The sequence below is a fragment of the Nomascus leucogenys genome, chromosome 4 (assembly GCF_006542625.1).
Source record: "Nomascus leucogenys isolate Asia chromosome 4, Asia_NLE_v1, whole genome shotgun sequence".
NCBI lineage: Eukaryota > Metazoa > Chordata > Mammalia > Primates > Hylobatidae > Nomascus > Nomascus leucogenys.
In genome coordinates this window covers 119,699,616-119,725,789 of record NC_044384.1, presented here as the reverse complement: position 1 = coordinate 119,725,789, position 26,174 = coordinate 119,699,616, and the positions used below count along the sequence as shown (strand labels likewise).

General features: G+C 43.0%; 1 protein-coding gene across 2 annotated transcripts in view; it reads right to left on the bottom strand.

Moving 5' to 3' along the window:
• OSBPL10 (oxysterol binding protein like 10) overlaps nucleotides 1–26,174 on the bottom strand; it is a 331,186-nt gene that overhangs the window by 62,676 nt on the left and 242,336 nt on the right. For both annotated transcript variants that reach the window (XM_004087931.3, XM_030812227.1), the window contains exons 5-6: nucleotides 24,162–24,372; nucleotides 9,128–9,282 (exon numbers count right to left, since the gene is read on the bottom strand). In XM_004087931.3, coding sequence (XP_004087979.1) covers nucleotides 9,128–9,282; nucleotides 24,162–24,372 — 366 coding nt within the window. The remainder of the gene's footprint in view (nucleotides 1–9,127; nucleotides 9,283–24,161; nucleotides 24,373–26,174) is intronic.

Sequence of the window (26,174 nt, the reverse complement as noted above, 5' to 3'; positions counted from 1 at the left end):
GTCACAAAGCCACACCGGCCTGGCGGGAGGGGAGAGAAGGAAGGCAATACCGTGAACACTCCTGAGGCCACTCACAAAGACTCTTTGAGTCCAGTGTCGAAACCCATTAAAAGCCCCAGCACATATCCTACTGGCCATAGCAAAGGCATGATTTCAGACCTTCCACTATATTCACCTCCTCTCTTATAAAAACAACACCCACCCAAGGAGCAAAACCTTATTACCACCCACAAAAAAGGAAGAGAGGAGGAGAAAAGCAATGGAGGAAAGAAAAAATCCTTGAAAAACGAGCATAAGCTGAAATTAATCCCCCAAAACTACACAGAAAAATATACTATCATGCCTTCTACTCAGACAGCTCATGAAAGCTGCCAGAAACCAAGTCCAACAAGTTGTTAAAAAATGTGTGCAGGGTTTAGGTTTGTGTGTGATGATTACGTTGTGAGTTGCTAAGAACGAGAAGGAAGGAGGGCAGAAAGATGCTGTTTTGCAAGACAGACAGGAGGAGCTCTTAACCATACGAAGCAGTATAGCCTATGAGATAACCACAGAAGCACATCTTCGAATTCCACGTCATCTCACAGATGGTCATCTCAATTGCTGCAGGCCATAGGTAGACCCACAGCCACACGGCATCAGGGCCTACACAGTCTTAGGGTACTAACCTTGGAAACGTCACTTGGCTAAGAGACATTTCTCTTGCTTCTAATCTCGCGAATACAGAATAATTATAACTATTATGAAACATGTACAGAGCTAATAAACTGGGTTATGAAAATCTACTAAACTAAGGAAGGGCTCCATTCAATGCCCACTATATAATAAGAGCTCAATATCTGTTGAGTGAATAATTGCATAGATGAATCATCACTGTCTTACTATACTGGAACACAGAACAAACTAATGAGGGAGCAGTATATTTTTAAGCATAACAACAGTATGGCTCTTTCTGATTTTTAGTGAGTCCTAAGGGTCTGATAGCTAGGAGGCATATCTTCTACATTTGCCTGAAGGATGAACTACTTTCCCCCCAGACCAACAACAGCCAGAAGAGAAAAAGAAAAAACCCAGGTGATCAAATCATTGTTCATTCCTTTAGTGTGAGGATCTAAATGGAATGTCTTCAGCAGCTCTTCCAAAAGATTATAAGAATTCTATCCCATGATGAGAGACCCTCACACAAAAATAATTCCATGTGTAACTACAACCACTTAGCACCTGTTAGATAGCAGATCAAGACCACTGGCGAGGAATGAACCAATTCATAGAAGCATCTTCTGCCTGGAGAGCTCCAGGACACTGGCCATGGATGAATCTTTCATCACAGCAGCATATGTAAGTCATATGCCACTCAACAGGTTAAACTTACTTCTACTGGAACTCCCAGAAGCCACAGGGAAGAGCACAGAACAAAGATGAGAACAAGAAGGAAGCATGCCCTTTAGTCATGAATACTACCAATGAACCTCATTGTTCACATTCATTCATTACATACTTAGAGTATCTGCTACGTGCATCGTACTTTCCTAAATACTCTGGAGTTTCCAAAGAATCACACATGGTGTCCTCCCTCAAAGAATTAAGTCTATGAGATGAAATGGCCAGGTCAGAAAAGTCTTGTGGGGCTGAAGATGACCACTACATGAAGAAAACCTACTTGGGGTAGATCGGGGTATAGCAGACACAATCTATTACTACCCAAAAGCCAATACCCTATTTTCTCTTGCTGACAAAAGCCCAATTCTGGTCTTTCTGGGATCTGAGATCCCTTTGATCTCAGGTAAGGCACACTCCACATCCGGGGAGGGTGACTCATGAAAATCCAGTGACCCACCACCAGTTATGGGACTTGGAGTAGGTGTGTGATCTAGTTCTGGCTATAACAGGGGGAGTGTACTAAGGGGCTTCGCTTCCCAAACAAAAAATGTCTTTTTTAATTGTTTTTTTTTTTTGGAGACAGAGTCTCGCTCTGTTGCCAGGCTGGAGTGCAGTGACCCAATCTCTGCTCACTGCAACCTCCGCCTCCCGGGTTCAAGCGATTCTCCTTCCTCAGCCTCCCAAGTAGCTGGGATTACAGGCACCCACCACCACGCCCAGCTAATTTCTGTATTTTTAGTAGAAACAGGGTTTCACCATGTTGGCCAGGATGATTTCGATCTCCTGACCTCATGATCCGCCTGCCTCAGCTGCCCAAAGTCCTGGAATTACAGGTGTGAGCCACCGTGCCTGGCCTCAAAAAGTATCTTGAGAAGAGCTCCCATCCTTTCTTTTAAAGGGTATGTTGTGAGGATGCAATATTTGGGACTACAGCTATGATGCTGCCACCATGAAGTGACAAGCATAAGGATAAACAGGAGGAGGAATGGAAGAAACTTGTATCTTTGAGGCCATCATGAGTTGCTGCACCAGACCTGGAACCACCTACTCCCAAAATTCTTTTGTGCAAAAATTTATTATTATTATTATTATTATTTTCTGATACTGGATCTCACTCTGTCACCAAGGTTCGAATGTAGTGGTGTGATCACAGCCCACTGCAGCTTCAACCTCCCAGGCTCAAGCAATCCTCCCACCTCAGCCTCCCGAGTAGCTGGGACCATCGGCACGTACCCCCATCGCCTGGCTTATTTTTATATTTTTTGGTAGAGACAGGGTCTATGTTGCCCAGGTTGGTCTTGACCTCCTCGCCTCAAGTGATCCTCCTGCTTTGACCTCCTAAAATGCTGGCACTACAGGTATGAGCCACCATGCCCAGGCTTAAATTTATTACTATTTGAGCTATTAATTGTAGGGTTTCCTGTTATTTGCATCTGAAAGAATCCTATCCAATATAGGAGATGGTGTAGTATGAAGGAAAGAGCACTAGCCTGGGAGAAAGGAAGTCCACATATCAATTTTGTGTCAACCTAAGTTCTGTGATGCTTGGCAAGTTAAACAACCACTCCAGTTTGGGGAATGGCCATTTGACTCCTAAAGACTATTCTAAGATTTAGTGAATCGAAGGTCATAATTCAAAGGAAAAAAAAAAAAGTCTATTCTACAGATTCTTGGAAGGAGATGTAGTCTGTTTGATGATGAGAGATGAGGAATGGAGTGGGGAGGGATAATCCTATCACCCACGAAATTTACTTACAACAAATTTTAAACTTCATCAATGATATTTCCTATGCAGCAACCATTTGGAATTAAACTCTGTGAGGTTATCACAGGATTCAATAAAGTGATTTTCAATCATCGTAAGTCAGTGATAGCTACACTTCACTCTTCAAACTGTTGACCACAAATAAATATGTGCCACATGTTTCAAACAAACTTATAAGATTGAAACTTTAAAAGAATTATTTAAAGGATCAAAACAACATATTAACCTTGTTCATCTCTAAAAATCTATCACCATCCCACACCGGATACATCTCCAACCAACATCTACCTATATATTTATGTATCGTGGGGATGAAAAAGAAAAAAAATGATAAAAATGTGTTGAGGGGATTGTACTGGCCAGGCTTCAAGCTGAACATCAGAGGATTTCAAATGGACAGCTTTATGGCTTGTTAAGTAGTTCAAAAGTTCAGTGCTAAAATGATCATTCAATCAAAAACATGAAAATTCTTGACAGAGAACTCAGCTAAATCTTTTATATCAGTCTCCTTCCTTGATTCTTAAAACAATTTTTCTTCTTTTGGGAAGGGATGATTAGGACATGTTTACTTGAAAATTCAATTATGCAATGTTTTAACCAAAGTCCATTTAGCTAACTCATATGCTGATATAGTACTCAGTACATAAAGATATTATAAGTTTTTCTACGCCTGCTAGATTTGCAGCAGTATAGGGTATGTGGTCTCTTGAGAGCAGTGTTGCCACTGTAATCCAGACGATTAACTAGGCAAAGCTGCTAACTGGGACAGTCAACACAGGGGTTGATAGGAGTTGACGGTATGCTCTTGAGGAACAGGCTTAAAAACCCTCTGCTTAGTCTCCAGGGGCGGGACTGATAGTCCTGATTGTCCTAAGGCCAGGGGTAGGTATCTGGGCACCAGATATTTACCCTCAAATGATTAACACAACATTATTTTTCATTGCTCCCCCTTTCCATTTTACCCATAAAAAATGTGAGAAACTTTTTAAAGTTATCAAATGCTCTTCAACTAGTGAATGGATAAATAATCTGTAGATCCCACGGGTACTATTCAATGCAAAAGGAATGCGTTAGTATGATTCACATAACATGGATGAATTTCAAATGCATTTCGCTATGTGAAAGAAGCCCTACTCAAAAGGCTATATCCTGCATGATTCCATATATATGACATTCCAGGAAAGACAAAACTATAGGGACAAATAATAGATCAATGGTTGCCAAGGGCTGGGGGACAGATTTGACTATAAAGGGGCATGAGGGAATTTGGGGGCAATAGAGCTGTTCTACACAGGTTGAGTATCCCTCACCTGAAATGCCTGGGAGAAGAAGTGTTTTGGATTTTGAATTTTTTTGGAAGTTGGAAGTTTTGCATTATACCAGTTGAGCACCCCAAATCCAAAATTCTGAAATCCAAAATACTCCAAGGAGCATTTCCTTTGAGTGTCATGTCGGCCTTAAAAAAGTTTTGGATTTGGGGGCATTTTAGATTTTGAAATAGGGATTCAGATTTAATTCAGATCTAATTCAGATTTTGAATTAGATTTGGATTAGGGATACTACTTTGATTTGTTAAAACTGAGAACCTTGCCTTTTAAAATGGTGAATTATATTGTCTGTGAATTATGCCTCAATAAACCTGACTTTTAAAAAAACAGTTAAGGTTTTGTCGCTCAGATATGTCCTCTGGAAGGTGGGTGTGCATGGTCACGTGTGAGGTCTGTCATTCAGGATGGGTTTACCTCATTGCCCTGGGCTGTCTTGTGCCCTCCTGTTCCAAGAGCCCAACCAGTCACAATGGGTGCAGAAAACAGAAACCACTCCAGGTGTTGCAGTCAGAAAGGAATTTGATACGGGAATTAGGTGCCTGTAGAATTATTAAAAAGGCTGAAGGAGCAGACATCAGGGACCCCTTAGACTTTTCTTTTTTGGAGGGGACAGAGTCTTACTCTGTCACCCAGGCTGGAGTGCAGTGGCACAATCTCGGCTCACTGCAACCTCTGCCTCCCAGGTTCAAGCAATTCTCCTGCCTCAGCTTCTTTGTAACTGGGATTACAGGCACATACCACGACGCCCAGCTCGTTTTTGTATTTTTAGTAGAGATGGGGTTTTACCATGTTGGTCAGGCTGGTCTCAAACTCCTGACCTCGTGATCCACCCACCTCAACCACCCAAAGTGCTGGGATTACCAGCATGAGCCACCACGCCCAGCCAGCCCCTTAGACTTTTAAGTTCAAGGTCACAACATTGTAGGTAGCCCTGATTCAGAGGTCAGGAAGCTGCTGCTGTTGCCACAACAGATTCCCACACCCAGGGAGGTGGGACTAAGGCCTGGAACTATAAGTGTGGCCACCACAACACCACAACTGCCTCTAAACACTTCAACCTCCATGCCACTGCCTGCCAGCAGCACGAGCAGGAGGAACTTGGTCTTCCAAATCTCACACAAATGCATCTCCCAGTAACGTGTTCAGAAATCCAACTGTAAGAAAGTCTGGGACATGTAGCTGTTAGGTTTGCAATCTCTCCAATCGAGAAAGTGGAAAGAAAGTTAAGAGAGCGGCCGGGCGCGGTGGCTCACGCCTGTAACCCCAACACTTTGGGAGGTCAAGGCAGGCAGATCACGAGGTCAGGAGATCAAGATCATCCTGGCCAACATGGTGAAACCCCGTCTCTACTAAAGATGCAAAAATTAGCTGGGTGTGATGGTGCGTGCCTGTAATCCCAGCTACTCAGGAGGCTGAGGCATGAGAATAGCTTGAACCCGGGAGGCGGAGGTTGCAGTGAGCTGAGATCGATCGCGCCACTGCACTCCAGCCTGGCAACAGCAAAAAAAAAAGGCGGGCGGGGTCACGTTGTAACAGCATTGGGAGGCGAGGGGGGATCCGAGGTCAGGAGATCGAGACCACGGTGAACCCGTCCTACTAAAAAAAAAATAGGGCGTGGGGGCGCTGTAGTCCAGCTACTCGAGAGCTGAGCAGAGAATGGCGTGAACCGGGAGGCGGAGTTGCATGAGCGAGATCGCGCCACTGCACTCCACTGGTACAGAGCGAATCCGTCCAAAAAAAAAAAAAAAAAAAAAAAAAAAAAAAAAAATATTTCCAAAAAAAAAAAAGAAAAAGTCAAGAGAGCTTGGTCCACAGTCTCTACTCCAATCACCATCCTTCTTGTCCTAAAGTAAGGCATACATGATGAAGCAACACACCGAAAACCTTTTCATATCTAGACTTAGATTTCAGATAGTGTTTTTTGTTGAAAAATTGTTTTACTAATAGGTAAAACCAAGATCCTAACTCATTTCATTATGGAAGAGTATTTCATTTTCACATTTAGTTAGTTCTAGCCCCAGCAGAATAAAATTCTAAAATCACTACATTTTATAACAGAGCCGACCACAGCTCTCTTCTAAGTCATGTATTAAATATGTACAGCTCTTTGAGCTTTTATTCTGCAGAGAATTAAACAGACTAAGCTTCAAAATGCATTACTGTTTCAGATATAGGTTATAGCCAGAACCAGCAGAGGGGAGCTACCTTTGGTATCCCACTTATCCCCCCAAAGACCTAACATGTTCTAAACGGTAAACCAGAAGACAATAGTTAATTCAGCTACACGACCATAATAACCACAATTCTGAAAGTTAGTTTCCCAATGATCACTCACATAAGTAACTATATTCTCTAGATCAAAAGCATTAAGGACCTGCTCATAAGGCATTCTTAACCTTTAGGAATTCCACTTCATTCTACATAGAAGTTATCCCTCCACAATGTACAGAAAGCAGGCAACAGCAACATTTTTTTTTTCTGACAGAAAAACTATTGTGTGGATGTCGCTAGTTTTTTTAACTATTAAGACAAAAAATGTGGCAAAGCACAATGGCCTAAGAAGAAAACTAGTGTCTAAGCTCTACTAGCTGTTTGGGTTTTGAGAATCATCTGCCATAACACTCACTGGAAAAAATGAGGGGAGTCTTTGCAAAAGAATTCTAATTCTCCCTTCTCAGAAAACCACCAAAACACCATTCTACTACATAAGACTTACCCTGCTACATGGAATCAAACAAAATCTTAACTTGCTCTGACAAAACAATTAAGGGCAAAAATGACAACTAGAAATTAATGACTGTCCCTACTTTAATGAAAAAAGCTCTGGCTAGTTCTTCTTCTTTAGGATATATTTTTTTAAAGTTGAACTTGGGGAATTAGTTATTTCTTTTTTTTTTTTTTTTTTTTTTGAGATGATGTCTGTTCTGTTGCCCAGGCTGGAGTGCAATGGTGCAATCTTGGCTCACTGCAGCCTCTGCCTCCCAGGTTGAAGTGATTCTCCTGCCTCAGCCTCCTGAGTAGCTGGGATTACAGGTGTGTGCCACCACACCCAGCTAATTTTTGTATTTTTAGTAGAGATGGGGTTTCACCATGTTGGTCAGGCTGGTCTCGAACTCCTGACCTTGTGATCCGTCTGCCTCAGCCTACCAATGTGCTGGGATTACAGGCATGAGCCACTGCGCCCGGCCAGGAGTTAGTTATTTCTAACAGATAATCGTATGCTAATTTTTTTGCCATTGCTACTGACCGGTGAGGCAAAGTGGGCAACAACTTTGTGTAAAAAACAACAGACCTGGCCTCAAACCTTGGGGGTCAGAGGGAACACCTACCAGAAAAACACAGAAGAAACACTAAGGAGGATTTACAAAGTCAGAAATAGCACGAGCCATAATGAGTAAGTTGATGACGTGATAGCCCCAGTTAGGTTTTGCCCAAGAATGCTGCTAGAAATAAGGATCTAAAAAATGATTACTAAAGATCTAATAACTCACTTCTCTACCATTCACAAGGTTGCCAACTTACCTTCTGATTCACTTACACATCAGCTGCATGGGTTTCTTGACCCTGAAACTCCTTGTACATACAGAGCAAATGCCTTTCAAAAATCCACAGCCACTATTCACTTCATACCCTTCCAAAGCCCCTTAAAGATGCCGATGAAATATTTGTAGGCAGGCTAATCTGACTTTATAAGAGCTATGCTACTACAGCACTGTCCAAGAATATAATCCTATGCTGCTTGGAGAAAAATTTCCATTGATAACCAAAACCATTTGATCGAAGACACTGCCTTGGGGCTTTCAACCTTATCAAATAGATTTTGTAAGTGTTCTACAATTTTCAGGCTAAAATGATTTCAATGGAAATTAAGAACAACCTCTAACGCATGGTTAAAGGAGGACTCTGCCAGTTCAAGAGACTATATCAAGATTATATCACGTGCATCAAAAGAACAAGAAAAACAAAAACGGACTCAGGACACAAAATAAAATTGACAAAAGGAAACGCTGCATTTGGCTCCCCTCCAGCAGCCACTTAGAGGCAGAGTTAGGAAAGCCGAGCCGAGGGCAGACGACAGAGAGTCCATGAAGCCTGTTGGAGCCCGGCTGGTCACCAGGATCTGCAAGGACTGCTCTCCTGAGGAGGCAGTGCGTATCCTCGGCAGCCTGAACCTGGGCTGCAGCTCAATGCCCAAAAGGAGGGTTGGCCATGGCCCCACGGATCCCGGCCTGGCTCAGGAGCATGCAGGAGTCGAGCATGCGAGGCAAGAGCTTGTATTAGCAGGAACCACACGAAGAAGCCATTATTCAGGGGAGCGACATAATATATTGTAACTGCTCCCATCATGTCAATAGGCATCATGTTAATGGGTCTGTTCGAATTTCTCCCACTTGAAGTTAAAATGACTCCTATTTCAATGAAAATAGGAGATTCCTCACTCGTAGGATCACAATTCACCCACAGCAGCTGCCAGACACAAGAACATGAGAAGTGCCAGGCACGCATATAGCTGATTTTGTCTCTCCAGGCAATTCTTCCATTTTTTAATTTGTCTCCTCTTAAAACAAAGAGATGAGCAAGTTACAAATATAATTACTATATTTCTGAACAAGCGATAACACAAGCCATGAATGCACTGAGAGGACTGCACGCTTACCTCTGGCTCTGGCTGTGAGGTTTGTTCATCTTCAGTGGAGTTTGGTAAAATTGCCCAGGTTATGTTGGCACTGGCTGATGGCAAAGAGCCAAGTGTCCCATTTTTCAGCTGCTCTGTGGAATGTGACTTGGGCCCGTGCCATCCCAGGATGTTTTCTGAAATAAAGACCTAGAATGATGCCAAGTATTTTCCAAATTAAACATTTATAGCTCATGAAATATTCGTAGTCACTGTATGAAGAGACCTACTTGAAAACGGCATGATGTAAAACACAGAGGGCTTGTTTGGAATGAAGTACCAAGTGCAGATTCTGATCATCTGTTGATGAACTAGTTTCTGTATAATATCAAGATCAGAATCATCACAGGCTGTTTCACTCCGCAACAGTGGACAAAAACAATTGCTATTTACCAAAGCCAGATAAAGGTGTTGTTGTTGTTTTGTTTTGTTTTTTACTTTTAAAAATATTTCTGGCTAGGTGCAGTGGCTCACGCCTGTAATCCCAGCACTTTGGGAGGCCGAGGCGGGCAGATCACGTGGTCAGATCGAGACCATCCTGGCTAACACGGTGAAACCCCGTCTCTACCAAAAATACAAAAAATTAGCCAGGCCTGGTGGCAGGCGCCTGTAGTCCCAGCTACTTGGGATGCTGAGGCAGGAGAATGGTGTGAACCCAGGAGGCGGAGCTTGCAGTGAGCTGAGATCGCGCCACTGCGCTCCAGCCTGGGTGACAAAAAAAAAATTTCTAAATATTCACAATAAAAAGTCAGATTCTATCAAAAATAGGCTGCTCAAAATGTGGTTTGAATTCTAAGTGACACAATGGCCATGGCTCAGAAAAGATGCCTGCAATGTGAGCACAGGATGCCACCCCTGCCCTCAGATGTGGCTTGGTGTGGCAGATGTCAGGAAGCCCCATCACCAAGGACACAGGTACTCATTCCATTCTAGCAAGAAACACTTTTACAAATACTAATCCAGCAAACCAAAAACCATTTTTCGAATCCTCCACCAACTCCCTGAGGGGGAGGGGAAAAGACTTTTACTCTAATATTTTTTTAAGGGTCATCTATTATTGTAGAATATTTTATACACGTACTAATAGAAACAGGAGTAACCAGAGGTGGATTTCTTTACTCCATAGCAATTCTGCCATTCGAATAAAGAGGTCTCAGCCGGGTGCAGTGGCTCATGCCTGTAATCCCAGCATTTTGGGAGGCTGAGGCAGGAGGATCACTTGAGCCCAGGAGTTGGAGATCAATCCAAGCAACAAGGCAAAACCCTATCCCTACAAAAAATATAAAAATAAGCCAGATGTGGTGACACAAGCCTGTAGTCCCAGCTACTTGGGAAGCTGAGGTGGGAGGATCTATTGAGCCAAGGAGGTCAAGGCTGCAGTAAGCCCAAATCATGCCATTGCACTCCAGCCTTGGTGACAATGCGAGACCCTGTCTCCAAACAAGGTAATAAAAAATAGGTAAGTCTCAAGCTCAGCTGACTGACACTCTGTAGATTCTAAGTCTAAAAGCAAAAAAAGAAAAATTACGCTAAAGTACAGAATGACTCATGAACTAAAATTCAACATTTCAGGGTCTCAGATGTTCCATCCATAAAGCAATACTATCTGTCAGCCTTTTCATTAGAATTACTCAAAGAAAAGTCTACAGGTATCCCAAACTTTCCTGACGTATCCCCAGGGGAATCTGGTTGTCATAGGCAGATGAAGACACTGTGTATGTGCGGTGCTTATGCACCTGTGTGCTGCTGTTTGCAGTAATATCCAACTCAAGTGTATTTTTATGCAAAAATCTTTTTTAATGTCAAGTGTTAGGTCACATAACTCTACTGTTAAAAGCCTTAAGTGGGCCAGACATGGTGGCTCACACCTGTAATTCCAGCACTTTGGGATCCCGGCTGAGGCGGGTGAATCACTTGAACCCAGGAGTTTGAGTCCAGCCTGGGGAACATGGCAAAACCCTGTCTCTACAGAAAATACAAAAATTAGCTGGGCATGGTGACATGCACCTATAGTCCCAGCTACTCGAGAGGCTGAAGTGGCAGGATTGATTGAGCCCAGGAGGTCGAGGCTACAGTGAGCCATGATTGCACCACTGCCCTCCAGCCTGGGTGACAATGAGAGACCCTGTTTCAAAATAAATAAATTAATAAAAGCCCCAAGAGGCTTATCATTGCAATTGGAACAAAATCTAAGCTGCCTGACTTTGCTCTATGACCTGCCCAGCCTCATTTTGTTCTCTTCTGCCCATTGCTTAGCATGCTCAAGTCACATCAGTATTTTTTTCCATTTCTCAAATGTGCCAAGTTCATGACAGTCTTAGAGTGTTTGTGCATGCTGTTCCTTCCTCCCAGAGGGCTGTTTCTCCAGTCCTTCTACGTCGGAGAGGAAGTCTCCTGTGTAGATCCAGGAGTCAGCTAAAATATCACTTGCTCAGAGAGACCTTCTGGGACCTCCCTGGCCAAAATAGCACCCCAAATGCACTCTCTGTCATATCGCCATTTGCTGTCTTCCTGGGACTTAGCACTGTCTGAACTCACCAGTGCACTCATTTACTTGTGGATTGTGTCTCCTCCCTGGAATGTCAGCTCCTTGAGGACAAGAACAATACTGCCCTTGCTCACAGCAGTGTCCCCAGAACCACGAACATGGTTTAGCAAAGAGTGTACGCTCAATATGAATGTGCTGAAGAAATCGGAGATAGAAAACTTTAAGAAGAGTGCACATTATAGCCTCCTAAAAATTAAAAAATAAAAAACGGCCAAAAGAAAGACATAGAATAGAATGGTGGTTGCTGAGGGCTGGGGAGTGGATGGGAGGGAATGGGGAGTTAACGTTTAAAAGGTAAAGAGCTCCAGTTTTGCAAGATGGAAAGAGTTTTGGAGATCGGTTATACAACAGTGTGAATGTACTTAACACTACTGAGATGTAAACATAAAAATGGCCAGGATGATGCATTTTATGTTATGTGTATTTGACTACAATTTTTTTCTTAATGGCAAAAAAAAAGCATCCATATAGCAGCACTTCATGTTATTTTTTAAAAGGTAAAAACTCACAACACTAAAACCAAAGGCTAAAGATGCACTAATACCAGAACTTGAGAGAAATGTCCGCAAATAACAAGGCAGATGGAGCTGAACTAAGAAAACCAACCCAGGATTCAAGACACTAGAATCTGCCATAAGAGGGGTGGACAGATACCTCTTGCCTTTCCTGCTGACCAATTCCTGCCTCAGAAACCTCAAACTGGATTCAGATCTAAAATACCAAGCAGTTGTTCCATACATAGAGGGGTGCTATTTCTTTGCTTTATTACACAAGCAGTAAACATCCTGTAGAGCAGTTAGGAAATCTTTTAAAAGATAAAGTTTGGGCAACACAGTGAGACCCTGTCTCTACAAAAAATTAACAAACTAGCCAGGCACGGTGGTACACGCCTCTAGTCCCAGCTACTTGGAAGGCTGAGGTGGGAAGATCACTTGAGCCCAGGAGTTTGAGTAAGCCATGATCGTGCCACTGCACTCCAGCCCAGGCAACACAGTAAGACCCTGTCTTTAAACAAAACAAAACACTAGGGGGAAGAAAAGATATCTGCTTGCCTAGGCAATCAGGACAATGTTCCCTCCATTCTTCCCACACCTCGACTCTGTGTCTCCTTCCCCTCTATCCCAACATTATCCAGATATGGCAACCTAGGGCACCACAGGGCAAGAAGCGGAGTCTGAACTGGCAGTGGTAGGCTGTATCTTGGGATAGACAATGACCAGCACAGGACAAGGAAAGGTGGCAATGCATGCTGGGGAACACAGCTTTCTGTGGACCCTATGGATTCAGAATATCAAAGGGCCAGTGCATGAGAGAGATGCCCATCTAAGATCAGTTCAGCTGCTTTTAAAAAATGACCATGGGTTTAGGAGGCTGGATAGAGCTGTCTCATTTGGAGATGAAGGCAAAAATATTCTTACATGGAGTGAATAAAAAGGACTGTACAGAGCTTGGGGAAAAAAATATTCTCAAGAAGGCTAAGAGGAAGAATACATGTAAAATTTCTAACATAAGGTGTTAGAGAAAATACCAGGAAAGAAAGATGTTTCCTCAGCACATAAATATAGGACAAAGCACCCTCTATGAAACAAGAACAGAAAACCAGAAGAAGAAAACAGGCTGAGGTGAAAACAGAGATGGATGCATCAAGAAATTATTATGAGGAAACTAAACCAACATTAGTAGAATTAAAATTAAAACTGAGAACAGGAAATAGTGGAATCAACACTACAGAAAGTCAAATAAGTAATGTATTGAGATAAGGTGGCCCTACCAATGCGCAGTTGCAAAAGACACAGATGCCAATCATGAGGCAGAAGACAGTAGAGAAAAGCTGGGTGCAGCGACTCATTCCTGTAATCCCAGCATTTTGGGAGGCTGAAGCGGGTGGATCACCTGAGGGCAGGAGTTCGAGACCAGCCTAGCCAACATGAGGAAACCCTGTCTCTACTAAAAATACAAAAATCAGCCAGGCATGGTGGCACGCACCTGTAATCCCAGCTACTCGGGAGGCTGAGGCATGAGAATAGCTTGAACCCAGGAGGCAGAGATTGCAGTGAGCCGAGATCGCACCACTGCACTCCAGCCTGGGTGACACAGCAAGACTCCGTCTCAAAAAAAAAAAAAAAAAAGATAATACAGAAGATGCACAACAGAGATCCAATAGATAAAAGATCCATGTTCCTGAAGTAGAGAGACCAGATCAATGGACATACAAAAAGGTAAGTATAAATACATCTCCTGGGCTGAACAGAAAACTGTGTGGCTACTGAAAGGAGCCACCACACTCCAGCAAAATCAGTGGGAAAAAATGCACATCTAGATGCAGCTTGGTGATATTTTCTCAGGCTTTTTATTACTGGAATTCCAAACACAGTAGACAGAATAGTATAATGAATCCCCAGTTTATGAAGTTTGGCAACATTTTTGAATAACAAAAATCAAGAGAAAAATTTTCCAATCGTGATTGGAAGCAGAAAAATTAGACCTGACTTAAAGGAAAAAAAAAAAATCAGTCTTGAATTTTGCGACAACACTAAATACCAAAAGATGAATAGGCAAACAGAAGAATGTAAATAGAAACCGACAAATTTGGAGTGGGTTGGGGAGCTAGGGGATAACATTCATCCCCAGCCAAAATGCCTTTCTTTCCCCTGGTAAGAATAGCCAACATTCCGGGCGCGGTGGCTCACGCTTGTAATCCCAGCACTTTGGGAGGCCGAGGCGGGCGGATCACGAGGTCAGGAGATTCAGACCACGGTGAAATCCCGTCTCTACTAAAAAAAAAAATACAAAAAATTAGCCGGGCATGGTGGCGGGTGCCTGTAGTCCCAGCTACTCGGAGAGGCTGAGGCAGGAGAATGGCGTGAACCCGGGAGGCGGAGCTTGCAGTGAGCCGAGATTGCGCCACTGCACTCCAGCCTGGGTGCCTCCTGGGTGACAGAGTGAGACTCCGTCTCCCAAAAAAAAAAAAAAAAGAATGGCCAACATTTATTGAGCTCTTGCTAGGTGCCAAGTACCGTGGTACATACTATCTGTGCATTGCCTCATCTAATCCTAATGGTGACCCACGAGGCACATACATATTACTACCATGCCTACTTGACAGATGAAGAAACAAAGGCATTAAGAACTAGTAAGTGGTAGAATCCAGATTAAAACCCATGCAGCGCAGCTCCACAGCCCAGACTCTTACACTCTGCACCATGTGCCCTCTCAGCAGCACTGCAGAGACTCAGAAATGATTCTTCTTGCAGGAAAAACAACTTGAAAACATTTACCAATGTATGAATAAAAGAAGCAGAATTAAGAACTCAAGAAATGGGGAAGTCATATATATATATTAAAAAAAAAACTGGTAGTAAGCAATGAACCCAGTTAAACACAGAGCTGAGCAGGGCTGGGGCTACAGTCACGCAAGTAAGACATTCACCTCAGGTGTAAAATAAAAGGAAGCATCAAGAAAATCAGTAATCAAGATAAAGGGTAATTTTTTCTAAGAGACAGGATGCCACTATGTTGCCCAGGCTGGACTATAGTGCTATTCACAGATGTGATCACTGCATACCACAATCTTGAACTCCTGGGCTCAAAAAATCCTCCTGCCTTGGCCTCTCAAATAACTGGGACTACAGGCAGGCACCACTATACGTGGCTGAGGTAAATTATATTTTAACACAATATTTTAAAATTGAAATAAGAAGGGAAGAGGAGGGAAAGGAAGGGATGAAGGGAGAAAGGAAGGAAGAAAAAAGAAAGAGAGAAAGTCTTATGGTACTCAGCCTCACTTCACCCTAATCTCCATCATATCAGATCCTCTCTGCTATAGACTGAATGTCTATGTTCCCCCAAGACTCATAATGTTGAAGTCCTAACCCCCAATGTGACCATATTTGGAAAAAGGGCCTTCACATTAATAAAGTTAAATGACATAAAAAATGTAGGATCCTGATCCAATTGGATTAGTGTCTCTGAAAAAAGAGGAAGAGAGACCGTTGCTAAAAGAAGAGGAAGACAGACCAGAGCTCGGTTGCCCTCCAGGCTTACACACCAAAGAAATGCCATGTGTGGACACTGCAAGAAGACAGCTGTCAGCAAGCCATGAAGAGAGCCCTCACCAGAAACTTTTGGCCCCAGGCTGGACTCTTGATCTTAAACTTCCAGCCTCCAAAACTGTGAGAAATTTTTGTTCTTTAAGCCACCCAGTCTACAGTTTTTTATAATAGCAGCCCATGCTAAGACACTGTCTTTATGTAAACTTTTGATATTTTGTTCATTATCAATTGTTTTTGCATTAATTTTGGTTAAAAATATCGCATTAAAACATAACTACTTAACTACTAAACTTCATCTTTTTATCTTAACTACTGAAACTTTTGACATCCTTTTGAATTTTGCACTCAAGGCTAGTGCCTCTTTCATCTCACCCTTCAGCTCCAGAAGAGGCTATGAATACTTTTTTTTTTTTTTTTTTGAGTCAGAGTCTTGCTTTGTTGCGCAGGCTGGAGTGCAGTGGCACGATTGCAGCTGACTGTAACCTCTGCCTCCCGGGTTCAAGTGATTCTCCTGCCTCAGCCTCCCAAGTAGCTGGGACTACAGGCGCCCACCACCATGCCCAGCTAATTTTGTATTCTTTTTGGAGAGATGGGTTTCACCATATTGGCCAGGCTGGTCTCGAACTCCTGACCTTGTGATCCACCCGCCTCGGCCTCCCAAAGTGCTGGGATTACAAGGATGAGCCACCGTGCCTGGCCGTTATGAATAATATTTCTAAGCATGGTTATATAACTGAATATTAAAGTCACATATTATTTTTAAAAAGAATTAGTCATTATCATACATTAATTATTATACTAATATTAAAATAGTAATAACCATAGCCTACATATCATAATAGCAAAAATAGGAAAGCAGGATAGAGGGGCAGAGGAAGTAGAAGTATGCCCTGTCTTCATCATTAAAGAAAAGAGTCAAACAGTATTGCATCATCCCTTTGAGGACTACCAAAAAAACAGGTTAAAGAATGCTTATGAAGCTGGGTATGGTGGCATACACCTGTAGTCCCAGCTCTTCAGGAGACCGAGGCAGGAGGATTGGTTGAGCCCAGAAGTTCAAGGCTAGACTGCACTATGATTGTGCCTGTGAAGAGCTACTGCACTCCAGCCTGGGCAACATAGTGAGACTCCGTATCTTAAAAAAAAAAAGAAAGAAAGAAAGAAAAGAAAAGAAAAGAACGGTTATGAAAAACTTAATATGACCGCTACTAGAATTTATATATATATATATATGTCATATTTCTTCCCAAAATATTAAAGAAGGGTAAAAGAAATACAACCTGTATAGCAAAATAGAAAACAGGAAAGGCAGTATGGAAATAAAACCAAAAATCATAAGGAGACTAAGAGAAAAACACCAGTTTTAAGGGCAAAGGTTTGACTGTGGAATTGTCTTAATCTATCCTTGGCCTTATTTTAAGCCTTGCTTAGAGTGTTGAGACCTACAAGGCCTCTCTCCAGAGGCCAGTGATAGGTGATGGCCCCTGGAAGGTCTTTCCTCTTCCTGTTAACAGTGAATTCATGCTTCCCAGGTTCAGTAAACATAAAATGGTTTTCCAAAATAGAATAAGATTGAAATTCACAAAAAGACTGAATTTTCACTTGAAACCATAAGACATATTCCCACTGGAAAGCCAGGGCCTTGGTATCTAACTGTTTTATTTTTATTTTTTGAGATGGAGTCTCGCTCTGTCACCAGGCTGGAGTGCAGTGGCACAATCTCGCTCACTGCAACCTCCGCCTCCCAGGTTCAAGCGATTCTCCTGCCTCAGCCTCCCAAGTAACTGGGACTACAGGCACGTGCCAGCACACCCAGCTAATTTTTGTATTTTTAGTAGAGACAGAGTTTCACCATGTTGGCCTGGATGGTCTTGATCTCTTGACCTCGTGATTCATCCACCTTGGCCTCCCGAAGTGCTGGGATTACAGGCGTGAGCCACTGTGCCCAGCCTCTAACTGCTTTCTTTAGGGAGAAGTTGGCACTCAAAAACTCTGTTTAGACAGTTGTAAAAAAAAAAAAAAAAAAAAAAAAACACTTATCTGAAATATTCTACAATGCTAGTTTTTCCTCTTCTCCTGATATCTTATTGATATGGTTTGGCTCTGAGTCCCCACTTAAATCTCATCTTGTACCTCCCATAATTCTCACATGTTGTGGGAGAGTCCCAGTGGAGTATGACTGAATCATGCGGCAGGTCTATCCCATGCTGTTCTCACGATGGTGAATGTGTCTCACGAGATCTGATGGTTTTAAAAACAGGAGTTTCTCTGCACAAGCTCTCCCTTCGCCTGCTGCCATAATTGTGAGCCCTCCTCAGCCATGTGGAACTGTAAGTCCAATAAACCCCTTTCTTTTGTAAATTGCCCAGTCTTATGAAAATGAACTAATACATCTATTTACTGAATTATCACATTTCTATCTTAGCTTTTAATCATAAAATAAAGAAAGGTGACTATAAGTGGGGCAAAGCTTCACCAAAACCAGTAGGTGTCAGGAAAGAAAGTGTAAGAGACAAAGAAAGCAAAGGAAGTTCCTGAGTGGTGGAAAAGAGATGAAAAATGCAAGTCTGAAGAGGTCTCCAGAAAAAGGTAAAGCACTGCAAAAGGAAGAAGACAAACTGCCAGAAGAGCCAAGGGTCCTTACAACAGTCTCACTTATTTGGCCCTTTTGGCCAAACCCCAAAATGGGTAGACCAATGCAACTGGCTTATTAACTGACACTCCCCACAAATCTTTTAAGAGGATGAAGAGTTATTGCAAGGATGAGTTTAGGAAAGTATATTAAATTCTGCTCTGGTTCTCCTCTCAAATATATTCTCTTGATGTTTTGTCCTCATTTGTGCTCACGGGCACCTGTGTCATCTACTGCATTCTGCCAAGGCTCCATTGTCACTTGCTCTGGCAGCTATGACTCCAGTGTCCTTCCCCAAGCCTGTTTTACACCATCATGATGTTAATGTGCAGCTCTTACCTGGCACTAGAATGAGCTTGTCTAGTTACAGGCATCTGCCCGAACTCAACCCATGTTACCTAGATTAAGGCTTGCAAGCAAACAGCAAACCAACCAGAAGCACGGAGGGCAGAGTACTCTGTACCCTCGAATCACTTTCTAGGCCCAGTTCCCCTCCCACACTTGAAACCCACCTAAAGCCCAGGCTCCCAAAGAGCACAACCTTTTCCAGTTCTGAGCATGGTTCTGCCTGCCTCTTCCCCATAGCACGGGGAAGGCACACATCTAGGCTATAGAAAACAGATACCCAGTCCCCAGTCCAGCAACTGTTTGCCTCCATCAACCTGCTGAAGTAGATTTAGGAGCCACCAGGAATGGTAGAAGAACTGCGTAATTTAAGTCTTGACTGAAAAGCCACATTAGTTTGTTTTTTTGTTTTTTTTTTTAGACAGAATGTTGCTCTGTCCCCCAGGGTGGAGTGCAGTGGTGCAATCTCGGCTCACTGCAACCTCCGCCTCCAGGGTTCAAGCGAATCTCCTGTCTCAGCCTCTTGAGTAGCTGAGATTACAGGTGCCTGCCACCACACTCGGATAATTTTTGTATTTTTAGTAGAGACGGGGTTTCATCATGTTGGTAAGGCTGGTCAAACTCCTGTCCTCAAGTGATCCACCCGCCCTGGCCTCCCAAAGTGCTGAGATTACAGGTGTGAGCCACCATGCCTGGCCAAATTACTTTCTTAATTTTAATTACACACCTCTCCATAAATGGAAGTTAAGTAAAGCACTGCAGACCCAGTATATCTTGGAGATAATAACATCAGAAACAGGTCTGGGAGCCCAAATGAATAGATAGGAGGCAGATGAATACTGAAGTATTCTCAGATTTCAGTCTGGTTGCTCAGTGTGTTTGAAACAAAAACAGCGTAATGAGCAACATTTGGAGACAAAGGCTCCAAAGCAAACATATATCCCAGAAGACACAATTAAATGCTATACAAGATGAAATACACAAGATCATAAATCATTTTTTCTTCAGAAAAGGGACAGAAGGAAAAAAACAAACAGTGCAAGGATCAGAAGGCAAAGAGCCATCAGGCAGGAACAATCTGTATGGGTATTTGGTACGCTTCAGGTAAGATGGGCCTTCCTGCCCATTGAACACTGAAATGGAACCATGCCAGAGTTTCACTTTAATGAGATTTTGATTTCCATCAGCCCAACCTGGCACTTCTTAGACATAACCATTATATTTTTATCAATGTGTGTCAGGCAGCTGCTATAGCAACTATCAACCCTGAGAGCCCCAAGTGTCTAAACAAACACATTTTGTGGCAGCATTCCCAGGGCCAACGTCTTCTCTATTCTCTTATCCCACTAGCTTGAGATTCTGGAATTCTATTTTAACTGCAGGCAACTATGATGTTTTTCCTGCAAGAAGTAATTCTATTTTCCCTCAATGTGTAGCATAGATTTAAGACACATAGTAGGTTGTTTTAAAACTTCAGGGACTGTGTTACATGGAATATGACATGTAAAAAGGGTAAGATGACAAGGAAACAAAGTAGTCATCGTGATGCTTCACGCTCTATTCTCCAACTTTCAGCTAAGTTTCTTGATGAAAACAGCCCAAAAGAAGGAGACTGGGCTAGCCAGGCGTGGTGGCTCATGCCTGTAATCCCAGCACTTTGGGAGGCCAAGGAGGATGGATCACCTGAGGTCAGGAGTTTGAGACCAGCCTGGGCAACATGGAGAAATCCGGTCCTTACTAAAAGTACAAAAATTAGCCAGGCGTGATAGATACCTGTAATCCCAGCTACTCGGGAGGCTGAGGCAGGTGAACTGCCTGAACCTGGGAAGCAGAGGTTGCAGTGAGCCGAGATCGCGTCACCGCACTCCACCCTGGGTGACAGAGTGAGACTCCATCTAAAAAAAAAAAAAAAAAAAAAAAGGAAAGAAAGAAAAGAAGGAGAGTGGGCAAATGACAGTGAAAGGGGAGGTGAACTGCCTGAACTGGGAAGCAGAGGTGCAGTGAGCCGAGATCGCGTCACCACACTCCACCCTGGGTGACAGAGTGAGACTCCGTCTAAAAAAAAAAAAAAAAAAAAAAGGAAAGAAAGAAAAGAAGGAGAGTGTGGGCAAATGACAGTGAAAGGTGGGAGAGAGAGCACAGGGAGGACATGAAGGAAGTAGCACCTGATGTGACATAATTTCAGGGACACTTCTTGGTCTCCCCTTTTCCCAATAATTTCCATTTCAACCTGTCACCACCTCTGAAATACATCCATTTGAGCTTTGTTCCTCTGGGCCCTTAAAAATGCCAGAGAGCCACTGAAAATTAGGAAGAAAAAAAAACGAATTTTCTAGGAAGCCCTGAAGAAATATTTTTTTCAAGAGGGATTAATTTTAGGAATAAGAAAATGATTCGAGCTTGTATTTACCAGTGAAAGATTCTCAGAACGAGCCTATTACGTTGCAGAAGCTGCAGGTTACAATACAGGGCCAAAGAGATCACAGAAACTTTGAAAAGTCTCCAGTCCCACTCCAGATTTGTGCCCAGGCCTCAGTGGGGGTCACTGAGGCTCCTTCCAGATCAGAAAATGTCAAAAGCCTCATTGAGCTTCTGCACTTGAGATTCATTCTTAAAGCTGAGAAGCAAGAGGAAAGGTAGAAAAGCAGGTTTGGGTGCCTTTGCTGCAGCTTGAATACGTGCAAATCTCCTAGACTGGATTCTGCACCCAAATTGTTTTATTTTGCTATAAAGGCTATCAAGGGGATAACCATCGAAGAGGACTATACTCGTTAATTTAGTGATTTCGATCATTGTGCTATCTTTAGAGGACAGTGTCCTTTTTTTAAAAGAAATACACACTGAAGTATTTAATAGTGAAGGGACATCATGTCTGCAACCTACTCTTAAGTGGTTAGAAAATTATAATACGTAAATATAAAGAAAAGATGAAGCAAACATCATAACATGTTACTGTTTGGGGAATTTGAAGAGGGATATATGAGCATTTTTCATACTATTCTTGCAACTTAAGTCTAAAATTACTTTTTAAAAACACATATACATCTGCCTTGAGAGAATTATAATGCTCACAAGACACTGTTCCCGGCCTCGGTTTGGGGGACTGAGCCCACTGAGTGGTTGTTCTGGATCGAACAAAGAACCCCAGGCCGGGAAGACGCCTGCCACGGCGGCAAGGGCCCGGTTCTGCCCTCGTTCTGCCACTCAGCTGGGTGGTCTTGGGCAAGGCGTTTAATCATTCTGTGTTCCAGCACATCATCTGAACGATGGGCATAACCATACCTACTCTGTAAAGATTTCAGAAATCATGTAGCAAAGGCCAAGTTCAGTAAATGATGGTGGGTTTTACAAAAAGAAAACCAAATTACCCCCACACAATCTACTCTGAAAAACCAACTGTCCCTTTCATGCTTCAGTGAAACAAAGGGCAAAGGGCAGGTGGGGAAAGCATGAAACATAAAGACTATCACTCATAGTCTGGCTTTATTTCCTGTCACCTAACTTGCCTCATTCCTTCATTAATTAAGTGACCCCTGGGCAACAAAGCACAATAAGTCTGCTGTTATTCTGTTAATTATAATACTTTATAATTATATGTGACACAACCAGTCTTAAGCTATTTTTACCTTTATCTTAATCTTCACAAATACCTTTATATCTGCTCATTGATTAAACCCTCCTCCAAAAGGACTGGGGCATCTCAAGGGAATGCATTATTATCTCTGGCTTCTTGATTAAGAACTAGAAATACTCCTCGTGTGTATTCTAGAGGTATCCTCATGAGGGGACAGGCATGAGGATGTTTACTGCAGCGAGGTGGGTAGGGCAGAGAGCTGGAAGCAGTGTGTGTTGTCTGTCATCCGAGAGCCGCTGGGTATAATGTGGTGGCCCCAACACCACAGAAATAATGGACCAGATGCTGCATGCCAATGGATCTTAAAAACAGAATGCTGAGGCCTGTAATCCCAGCACTTTGGGAGGCTGAGGCGGGAGGATCACCTGAGGTTGGGAGTTCAAGACCAGCCTGAACAATGTGGAGAAACCCCGTCTCTACTAAAAATACAAAATTAGCCGGGTGTGGTGGTGCATGCCTGTAATTCCAGCTACTCGAGAGGCTGAGGCAGAAGAATCGCTTGAACCTAGGAGGCAGAGGATGCAGTGAGCCAAGATTGCACCATTGCACTCCAGCCTGGGCAACAAGAGCAAAAACTCCACCTCAAAAAAAAAAAAAAAAATCATCATTCTCAGCAAACTATCGCAAGGACAAAAAGCCAAACACCGCATGTTCTCACTCATAGGTGGGAATTGAACAATGAGAACACATGGACACAGGAAGGGGAACATCACACACTGGGGACTGTTGTGGGGTGGGGGGAGGGCGGGAGGGATAGCATTAGGAGATATACCTAATGCTAAATGACCAGTTAACGGGTGCAGCGCACCAACATGGCACATGTATACATATGTAACAAACCTGCACGTTGTGCACATGTACCCTAAAACTTAATTAAAAAAAAAAAAGAAAAGATAGAATGGGGAGCTTTTGCCTTAAAATGTTCAAGCCAAAAATAAAAATAAGAAGTGGGGCCAGGCACAGTGGCTCACACCTGTAATCCCAGCATTCTGGGAGGCTGAGACAGGTGGATCACCGAAGGTCAGGAGTTCTGGACCAGCCTGACCAACATGGTGAAACCCCGTCTCTACTGAAAACACAAAATTTGGGCGTCGTGGAGGACACTATTTGGGAGGCTGAGGCAGGAGAATCTCTTGAACCCAGGAGGCGGAGGCTGTAGTGAGCCGAGATTGTGCCACTGCACTCCAGCCTGGGCAACAAAATGAGACTTTGACTCAAAAAAAAGAAAGTGGGAGAATTGGCAAAATGTTAAAAATTGCCAAAGCTCATTAATGGACCCATAGGGTTTCTTTACTATGTTCTCTGCTTTTATTTACATTTGAAAGGTTCCATGTCCATTTTGTCATTTTAAGGTACCCACTGAATGGAATTAAATGAATCTTCAAATCAAAAAAAAAAAAAAAACACACAGAATGCTGAGTGCAAACGTCATGAGTGGAATGAGACTTATAATGTGATGCCAGCAAGTCTGAAAGGTGTTCCATAGTATTTATGTAAATACGTTAGTTACATTTTTCATAAAATGTTCCATTTTTAACCTCTAAAATAAAAATATATCTCAAACAGTAGAGGAAGGGCAGGAGAGACGAAAGCAGAATTACATTTTTCATAAAATGTTACCTTTGTAACTTGTAACATAAAAATATATCCCAAACAGTAGAGACGGAGGGCAGTAGAAATACTTGGATATAAGGATAGATGGATGGATCGTAGAGAAATGGATGGAATTCAAGAAGGAAGACAGTGGGACACACACACATAGTGTGTACTCATCCCAAACATGGACAAGCCCCTGGGGGTCTTACCCGAGGGTCCCGGCTTCTGGCTGGGCTGGCCCGCCTGGTGCACACTCTGCTGTAACAAGTTGAGGCACTCCCCAAGGCAGCTGAGGGTGGCAGCAGAGGTAGCTTTCAGGAGCAGCAGGTCCTGGTCCAAGGCGGTGAGGGGGCCCGACCCTGGCAGGGACTCAATGGCGTGCACAAGGTTCTTCTGCTGCCCTTCCACTTGGTTCATCATCTACAAAACAAGAAGACAGTAAGTAGGTGAGGGGCAGAAGTTCTTCTTTCAACAGGCTGGGGAGGCGGCAGATAAACCACCGAAGTGGGTAAAACTAGGTGAGGGTCAACTCAGTGTGTTTGGTGCACATTCGTCTTTTAATACTCAATCCTGGGTGAAATCTGTCAAGGCAAATTTATCCCAAGGCACTCTCATCAAAAGAGAATTTTTGAACTTTAAAGCTAAAAGGGGCCATTAGGGCCATCTGGGTGTAATTTTACAGATCTTCTGGAGGTAAGAATAATAAATACATTGAAAGCAGTCCTTGCAACCACCTTCAGAGTTCTTCTTCTCTGGAAGGTTATCTGAGGCAGCAGGCACGCTGTGGCTTTCCCTCAGAGCAAGGCTTCCTCCTTGGTTTTCCTCCTGCAATCCTTAACTCTTTGCTAGTCCTGTTCAGAGTTCACAAAGTGGAAGGGAAATCTGGGGCTGGTGTTTGTACAAAGGAGATCACAATGAAACCAGTGCTAAGCCCCCTTCGCTCACTTGCAAAAAAAAAAAAAAATGCTTAACAGGACATGACCTTCTTAACAGCAGGAGAGATGTCAGGAAGAGAAAAACCAGAAATTCTAGACCCAGCCCTACTCCATGGCTTAAGCTACGACAAATAATTATGTCTTGTGGCCTGGCTTCAATTCATAAGCTTATCATAAGACAAACAGTAGTCTAATTATGTCTTTGAACTAGCAAATCAAAAAGAAAGGAACACAAGATCTAGAAAAGGACTTTAATGGTTATCTTGTGAAGTTCATCCTCCTCATGTTTTATAACATCCCATTAAACAGGATGATGTACATAAAGTGCTTAGGCACCATGTCTAACAAATAATTAGTGGGCCTAAGAAGTGGAGGAGCTCGAGCAACCCACCCAAGGTCACAAAGCCCACTGCCATCAGAAGCAGGAGTAAATTCCTGTTCTCTGGTCCGCTGTTTTTTAATCTGCTCCGCAAAAGCTGTTTTTATTTGAAGCATCTCCTACTTTGTCACTGTCATCCCTGGAGGATCCTTGTCACCATGATGTCACCAGTGGGAAGAAGGAATAATTCTGTAAGGACTGCTGGACTTGGACACAAAGCTCATTTCTTTTTTGCTCAGCCTTTTTTCTCATTCCTTTTGAAACAAATACCTGCTATCGGCGATTACTTCAAAACGATGTTTTTAAAAAAGATTAATGTTAATAGACATGTTCCACAAATGTGGTTTGAGCGTTCTCATCTTAGTGTACACATCCATAATCTGGCCATGCAAATTGTTTTTTGCAGATTACAGAGGATCTACCTAGCCATTCTGGCTCCTAAAACAGTACCTAGAAATAAGGAGAGTTCTATAAGTACTCATTTCTTCTTCAGGTCTTTGTTTAAAAGTCACCTTTTTAGCTGGGTGCAGTGGCTCATGCCTGTAATCCCAGCACTTAGGGAGGCGGGTGGAACACCTGAGGTCAGGAGTTCGAGACCAGCTTGGCCAACATGGTGAAACCCCATCTCTACTAAAAATACAAAACCTAGCCAGCAGTGATGGTGGGCACCTGTAGTCCCAGCTACTCAGGAGGCTGAGGGAGGAGAATCACTTGAATCCAGGAGGCAGAGGTTGCAGTGAGCCGAGATGGCACCACTGTGCTCCAGCCTGGGTGACAGAGTGAGACGCCATCTCAAAAATAAATAAACAAAATAAAATAAAATAATAAAAGTCACCTTCTTGAGAAATCTTCCCAAACCACTTCATCTAAAATTGCACCTCCAGGCCAGGCACGGTGGCTCACGCCTG